General features: G+C 57.0%; 1 protein-coding gene across 2 annotated transcripts in view; it reads right to left on the bottom strand.

Annotated features, from left to right (window-relative positions):
* Positions 1-3818: 3818 nt before the first annotated feature.
* Positions 3819-8128, bottom strand: part of SLC13A3 (solute carrier family 13 member 3) — an 83664-nt gene continuing 79354 nt past the window's right edge. For both annotated transcript variants that reach the window (XM_045295139.1, XM_045295138.1), the window contains 2 exons: positions 7026-7163; positions 3819-6158 (listed from right to left, as the gene is read on the bottom strand). In XM_045295139.1, coding sequence (XP_045151074.1) covers positions 5982-6158; positions 7026-7163 — 315 coding nt within the window. In that variant the 3' untranslated portion in view covers positions 3819-5981. The remainder of the gene's footprint in view (positions 6159-7025; positions 7164-8128) is intronic.

The raw sequence follows: 8128 nt of genomic DNA, 5'->3' as shown, positions 1-8128 counted from the left end.
CAGTGCTCAATGAAGAGCGCCCAGTGAGGCTATAAGGAGTGGTGGGGACTGCGGCAAATAAGAGACACCAGGCTCCAAGGGAAACACCTGCCCAACCACCACTCAGCCGCAAACAAGTGCTGCCGGGTGGGGATGAGGGGCCCATGTTGCCGGGGTCTTCCGGGACTTTCCCGGGAGCATCTGGAGATCCAGATTTGGTGCGTGTGAAATCGTCTGAGTTTGAAGGATTAAGAAGGCAGCTTGCTCTCAAAACTCACAGCGCCCTCTCCCCCTTCTGCCAGGGTTCCCAGCTTTCCCTCGCTGTTTCCCTGCCCTCTGCAACGAGTCCCGGGATCCCATTCTCCTCCTGTTCAACCAAACCAAACTTACTGCCCGGGAGTCTATCCCAACTCCCAGGACAAAGCAGAACCGGCCCGTGGGCTTCTGAGACGGCAACTCTTTGTCGGGAGCAGAAAGTTTCCTCTTTCTCCCACAGAGCGACTGGTGGTTTCGAACCACTGACCCTGAGGTTCAGCAGCCCAACACGTAACCCACCCCTATTATACACGCTCATTTCTCAGATGGGGACACCAGAGTCAAAACCGGCCAGAGGAGGCTGGCTCAAGTAACCTGCACACATGCGCTTGGACGTGTGTGTTGGGGGTGGAGTCGGGAGTCCAGTGTGGCCGACGGAACTCCATCAGAGACTTTGATTTCAACTGTGTTCCAGCTCTGCCTTCTAACACGACCGCTCCGGCGAGTCTTAAACACGGCTCTGATCGGTCTGGGGCCTCGACACGGTACCAGGCTCTCCAGTCTGTTTGCTTCCGTGCTTCCCTGTGATGTCCACCCAGGTGGTCTCCAAGTCCTTGGGAGGGCAAAGAACAGCAACACAGAGGTCCTTCTGCACTGACTTCCCAGTGACCCTCGGGATAATACTCCCGGGACAGAAACCCAGGAGCGGGAGCGCAGGGTCTCAGGGGACACAGAGGATGAACTGCCCCGGCTCCGCCCCCGGTGTACTCGCACCAGGCTGCCTGTCACTGCCCACTGTCCACTGTCCCACTGTCCCAGCAGCAGCACAATGGGGCTGGTGTCCTCAGGTCTCCCCATCCTTTAGTGTCCACCGACCTAGGTTTGGCCAGTCTGGTATGGGCTTGTGGGCAACTGAGGCTGGAAGGAAGTGCACGTGGCCTGCTCCCACCAGCACTCATGACCACAGCGCGTGGCACGTCCTCTCCAGCGTGAGGCCTGCCTCTGGAGGCCGGAATATGGGAAGAGCGTCTCGGTATACAATAGTTCTTCCAGGAAGGACGTTTCTCCACAGCTCCTCTGCCCCCCATAAATGCTTAAATGAAGCTGACGCCTACAGACACCCGACCTTATGGACCACGCAGTAGAGGACACTTATCTAAAGAGCATTTGCTCCTTTGTTCCTCTTGTAGGCTTTGTGCTCCCTTTGACGTGTTCCCCACCCCCAGCCCCCCAATGCTTGAAGTACCTAGACTTCTACTAGCATGTTGCCCATCTGTTCGACGTATGTGATCACCATGAGGCTTGCGTGCCTCGAGCGCTACAAAAACCCTTTGTTGAATAGACGCTGGGCTCTGCTCCCTCCTCCCACTTCACCCCAGAATGGAGTGGGGTCCCCGTGTCCCCTTTTCTGTCTTCGTTAATCACACACGTCGCTCCGCAGGGCCGTTCGACTGCAGGGCTGGGCCCCACAGGTCTTGCTGGATGCTGTCTCTGTTTCCGTTTGCCGAGGATGTGTGCGTCGCAGCGCTGCTTTCTGAGCCTGTTGACCAGGCTGATGCTCCTCACAGGGCAACAGGGCAGTGTTTTCATCTCTTGCTCCTGAGCTTTCAGATGGATGACCTCCAAAGAGGGCGGGTGGCCCACCATTCCCCACCAGCCCGTACCGGAGGGAGGCTGAGCCTCCTGGGAAGATGAGAAGCCTGTTCTTCCCTTTTAATCAAGTCAAGCCTGGGCCATGTTTGGACCAATGGGATGTCAATCCTGGACTGCAGAGCCCGGCCCTGAAGGGGCCCCATCACTTCTACTACCAGCCCCTCAAGATGCCGCCTGTCTTATAAGACATCCAGCTGGGTGTCTGCACCCAGGCCCCAGAGGGTCAGCTTCATCTTGGACTTCCTGGCCCCAGCTACCCCTCAGCAGTGACCTGGCCATCCCACAATGCAAAGAAACCCAACCCCCTGCATTGAGTCGGCTCTGACTCACAGCGACCCCAGAGAACAGAAGAAACCGTAGGGTCTGTGAGCCTGTGAATCTGTACAGGAGCAGACAACCTCATTGTTCTCCTGCAGAGCTGCTGGTGGATTTGAACTGCTGACCTGCAGTCCTTAGTCTAACACGTAACCTGCTGCTCCACCGTGGCCCCTCTGCTCCGTGTGGAGCACAGAGCCGGTCCTAACGAGCTCTGCTCAAGTTCAGAAAGGCAAACAGGTGGTGGTGGGATGGGGACGTTTTGCTGCACACAGGCAGATAGCAAAATGGCCCTTCTGACTTCCCAGTAGTCCCAGACCCAAAGTCCTCATCCAAAGGATGCCAGTCACTTCCACCCCTTTTTCCACCTCCCCCTCCACATAACCATGAGCACATCTGAAAGGGTGCCCCACCTCTGCCCACTTCCTTCCTGCCCCCCAGAGAATGGGCATCAGTGTGAGTTAGGGAGTCCCTTGGGGCCATGCTTCCTAGGGAGGGAGACGTGCTACACAGAGGGAGGTTGTGACCTGCTGGAGGCCCAGGCCAGTATGCCCAGTCCTCTGCCTTCAGAGAGGCCCCTGTCTTCCCCTGCAGCCCCTGGCCTGGAATATTCCCAATAGACCTCTGCTGCCACCTCCTCAGAGAGGCCCTCCCTGACCACCTGGGCTGAGTAACTGCTGAGTCTGTTGATCTCATTGGCCAGTCTTGTGTTCCCCACAGGCTGCTGTCGTTTTGTGCTATTTGTTTACTTGCCGACATGAAGCACCGGAGGTGCTATTGAGTATGTATTGGACTGCTCACCATGAGGTGGGAGGTTCAAACCCGCCAGCTGCTCCGAGGGAGAATGACGAGGCTGTCTGCTCCCTTAAAGTCTGACAGCCGTGTTGCTGAGTCAGAAACAATGGGATGGCGGTGCGTTGGGTGAGCCCAGGTGTTCCCAAGCTCTGTGACCCCTGGAGCTTTCTGAGGCGGTGGCTTTTTAGAAGCAGATGTCAGTGGGCCCAAGCTTCCAACTTCGGGGTTCATGGCTGAGGGCTTCACCCATGACCCCACCCAGGGGTCTTGCACATGCATATATCAGGTTCTAAGAGAGGCTTGGGGGATGAGTCGATGAAAGGCTGAGTGCATGAAGAAACATGGTTAGGGTCCAACCCACAGCTACCCCCTGTACAACAGGCGAAAACCTGGCCCTGTTCTGCCCCAGCCTCACAATGGTGCCAATGTGTGAGCCTGTGGCTGTAGCCACTGTGCCAACCCATCTTGACCCGTGTTTTCCTTCCTTCCTTTTTTGGGGGGGGCTGGCTCTCTACCTAGAATGATGTCCATCCCCAGCGACTGGTCCCTCCTGACCACATGCCCTAGGTACATGAGACAAGTCTCATCACGCATGCTTTTATGGGGCTCTTGGCTGACTTCACAGCAAACTTCGATGGTGCAGGGGAATGGCCCCCTAGGGTGTCTAGGCTGTGGTTGCTATGGGAGCAGACCTCTAAGTCCTCCCGTGGAACTTCTGGTGGGTTTGAACCGGAGACCTTTCTGTTAGCAGCTGAGCCAGTAACCACTGTGGCCCCAGGCTCCTTCTCCTTAAGTCCAGAAGACAAGCAACCCCCGGCCGGTGTGATTCATTGTTTATTTGGCAGCCGTTCAATCAGAAGCACGTGACGTCATGGCCCATCTGGTCAAGGGCCCCTGCGGTTTTTCTCTGGGAAGGAACTTCCCTGTCCTCTGTCCCCTAGAGGGTACCCCACCCCACTCCCACGGGCTGTGACTGGGTTTGGACACGCAGTGCCTACTGGGAAGGGCCCCCCGCTGAGCCCGCCCCCCAGCCTTCCTTCTACTCTCCTCCCTGCGCATCCCTGCTTTCAGGGAAGCAGCCTGGATCCCTGGTCGCCATGCCCGGAACGGAGCTTCCTTGCGCTGCCTTCCTGTGGACGCTGCTGGCTGAACTTGGAGCTCCGGGGTGGGGAGTGGGTGTGAGGGGCCCGAGTCCTGGGCTGCGCTTCGAGGGACTGTTGGCCCATTCATTCTGCAGACTCTTGCCACGTGCCTTTTGGACCTGGTGCCGCTGGGTGCCATGGAACTGACCCCAACCCCTAGCGACCCTGTAGGACAGAGTAGAACTACCTCTGGGTTTCCTAGGCAGTATTCCTTCGAGGATCCCATCTCCAGGTCCTTTCTCCCTCGGAGCAGCTCGTGGGTTTGGACAGCAGGCATTTCCGGCTGGCACGTGAGCTAACACTGCCACTGGCCGGTGCTTCCAGGCCTCCAACCAAACTGCCTGCCTTCAAGTGGATCCTGACTCCCGGAGAGCTTGTAGGGCAGGGTAGGACTGCCCCTGTGCGCTTCTGAGACTGTAACACTTTATGAGAGCGGGCAGCCTCTCCTTTCTCCCTCTTTCCGGCCCCGAACTGCACTGTTCCCTGGGGATAGCCAGACACCTTCTCCAACACAGTGAGGGAGTCATGAGCCAGCACTCGGTCCTGCCCTCTGTAAAGGGTCACCTTGAGACCTTGCTTCCGGCTCCAATTTCTCTTCTGAATCAAGCACGTTGCCCCATGGGGTCGGGGTGGGGAGGTGAAGCCCACCTACTCGAGGAAAAAGCGGTGGTCACATTCAGGAGGGTCCAGGCTGGAGACACTGAGGGTCACCGCCAGAGGGCAGGGTCCTGGTTGGAGCTGACCCCAGAGTTACAGCCAAATGGCATCAGATTAAACAGGGAAATCCTAGAAAGCTTGGGAGGAGAAGGGGGAGGGAGGTTCTAGAACTTTCCAGTGAGCTTATGGCCCAGAGAGGCTGCCCAGAGGCTGCCCGGTCACCATTCTCTGGAAGTCACCCTGTCCCTTCCCAGTCCTCAGGAGTGGAAAATCACTCTGGGGCAGAAGAGATGCCAACCAAACAGCCTACCAGCTGCTAACAGCCCGAGAACTGGACTGGAATGCTTCCGTTTGACATGCCTCTCGAGAAAAGGGACTCCCAGGGACGGACGGTCTCTCCAGAGGGTCACCTTGCTCCAGATTGAATGATGTCCCCTGAATTTGTGTAGGACTTCCTGACTCCTGGGCCTGCGGTCAGAGTCCCACTTGGGAACGAGCTGTCTTTGTGGTGGTGACGAGGCAGGTTAATGAATGTAAGGGTGTGTTTGGGGTCAATCCCTTTTAGAAGTGTTACAGAGATTCAACACGGCAACCAAGAAGCACAGACAAGGGCAAGAGGTGCCGTGCTTCATGGCCAGCAGCTGGGAGCAGAGGACAAGGACTCCCTCCCGAGCTGACAGCAGCCAGCCCGCCCCTAAAACTCGTGTCCCAAGTCTGGGCCTGCAGCCTCCGAAATGGTGAGAAAACAAACCCTCGTTTGTTAAAGCCCCCGCCCCCACTTGTATTTCTGTTACAGCTACTAGATACCTGGGACACAACTAAACTAGTTAGTCAGGGGGTACTGCTTAGCTGGGCCCAAGGGGGTAGAGGGCCATCCCAATGGGACCAAAGAGGTGGCATTCATGATTTTCTGCAGTTGGGCTCTCTTGCCTCCCAGTCACATAAGAGGTCAGAGATAAAGGAGTCTGTCCCTCATGCAGCAGATCGGGGAGCCATCTAGGCCCTGAAATGCATGAGGGCGAAAGAGAAGGTGGTTTGGAGAAGGAGCCTGTGGGCCTGAGTAGACCGCTGGAGGCTGCCCTTGCTTTCTGCCTACTGGATCACAGACAAGGATTGCTGGACGGTCCCATGGCTCCTTAGCAGCGGGTGTGGGTGGCAGCCCTCTGGGAAGTCCCCTGTGGGGTGTCAGAGAGTCCGCAGTGTGCCATTGGTCCAGGTGGGTGGCAGCTCTGTGCCGTTCGCTAAGTGGACATTGGCCCAGGCTGGGAAGGAGCCCAGCTGGAAGATGGTCTGGGCCCAGGTATTTATGGCCAAGTTGAGCAGCAGGACACCCATCAAATTCATCAAGAATCCCGTGCGTACCTGGAATAGAGGCCAGATTGAAAGAGGGGTACCCTGGGTCCACTGCACAGCAACGCTACGGGGTTAGCTAGAGACCCGTTAGAGCTGCTATGGGAGCTGGGAAGTGTTCCCTTGGTCCTGGGGGCCTGGTGCGCTATGCCCGCTGGGCCCACCTTGTTGGTGGGGCCGTTGTCCCATCTTGACTCACAGTGAGCCCATCTGACAGGGCAGAGCCGCCCCACGGAGTCTCCCTGGCTGTCATCTCTGCAGGAGTGAATCTTTGGAGCAGCTTCTGGGTGGGTTCTGACTGCTAGCCTCACTCCCTTCCTCACTGCCATCGAGTGGGTCCTGGCTCATAATGACCCTGAGGGGCAGAGTAGAGCTGTCCGGTGCAGTTTTGATAGAAAGGCCTGTGTTTCTCCTGTGCAGTGGCTGGTGGTTTCAAACTGCCAACCTTGCAGTTAGCAGCCCAATGCGTAACTATATGCTAACCACTAGGGGGTGGCTCCATTAGTCCCTTTCATTAGCACTTAGCTTGTCACCTCGCCTAGGAAGTGAAGGAAGCGGCCATCCCTGCTCTGGTCCTGCAGGACCAATATCCTTTGCCTCCTGGGGCTCTGGAACTCCAGTCTGTCTTTCCTCTTCGACATCTTTCTGCTCAACATCTTCCAGCAAGTCTCTGGGTCACCACCAGGGTTGCCACCCTCTCCCACCCCTAAAGAATCCCCACCACCACCAGGAGCCCACCCCTCCAGAAGCCCATCCCCCCAGGAGCCCACTCACCTCCAGGAGCTCACCCCCTAAGAGCCCATCCCCCCAGGAGCTCAGCCCTCCCACCCCAGCCCACCCTCTCTCAGGAGCCCGCCCACCCCTAGGGCTCGGACTCACCATGTCTTTGACCATTAAGTGTCCCGAGGCAAAGGCGATGGAGTTGGGGGGCGTGGAGACCGGGAGCATGAAGGCGTAGGAACAGCCGACAGTGCCGGGAATCATCACGTACAGGGGGTTCACTCGCAGGCGGAGGGCCTGGCCAGGGGGAGGCATCCACACACACAGAGTCACAGAGATGCCAGGCAATGGGTAGGGACAATGACACAGAGCCAGGAAGAGCGGCAGGGAGCAACAAGGGCAAGGGAGAAAGGCCAGTTCAGAGAGACACGCATCCAGCCGGAAACAGAGGGGCGCGGTTGAGAAGCGACGGACCAGAGAAAGATGGTGGGACTGTCCCAAGGCTACATCCGGAGCCACCCTGCCGGTTCCACTGGCTGAGCCAATGACCTGGAACCTTCTCCTGGAGGACGTGACACTGTCCTGATGACCAGGGTTCCTGAGCGGTGGCCTTTGTGGGCTTTCAAACTCCGAGTCACCCCAGAAACCTTAGGGGGTTGGTGAGGGGCCAGATTGCAGGACCCCACCCCCAGTGGAAAGGTCCCACCTGGGACCCGGGTGTTTGCATATCTAGCAAGTCCCAGGAGTGCTCCTAGTCTGGAGACCCCAAACTCAAACCCACTGCTGCCCTGGCAAGTCCGACTCATCGTGTGACCCCATAGAGTCGATGTGTAAAATTAAAAAAACAACTTTCATTGAGGGCTCTTACATCTTATCACCATCCATATATTTCTCCAGTATGTCAAGCACATTTGCACATATGCCGCCATCATCATTTTCAAAGCATTCTCTTCCCACTTGAGCCCCTGATATCAGCTCCCCATTTCTTCCCCCTCCCTCCCCTTCCCGCCCTCCCTTACGAACACTTGATAAGCTATAGATTATTTTTTCCATATCTTACATTGTCCTCCATCACCCCTCACCCACTTTTCCATTATTCATCCCCCTGGGAGGGGGTTCTAGTTGATCCTTGTGATCGGTTCCCACTTTCCCCGCCACACCCTCCCCTAATCCTCCTGGTATCTCTACTCTCATTGTGGGCCCTCAGGGATTTATCTATCCTGGATTCCCTGTGTTGCAGGCTCTTATCTGTAGCAGTGTAC

The sequence above is a fragment of the Echinops telfairi genome, unplaced genomic scaffold (genome assembly GCF_000313985.2).
Source record: "Echinops telfairi isolate 266 unplaced genomic scaffold, ASM31398v2 ScPeMD7_5592;HRSCAF=6446, whole genome shotgun sequence".
Lineage (NCBI taxonomy): Eukaryota > Metazoa > Chordata > Mammalia > Afrosoricida > Tenrecidae > Echinops > Echinops telfairi.
The sequence above is the reverse complement of the archived record's forward strand: the minus strand, read 5'-3'. Positions and strand labels throughout refer to the sequence as shown.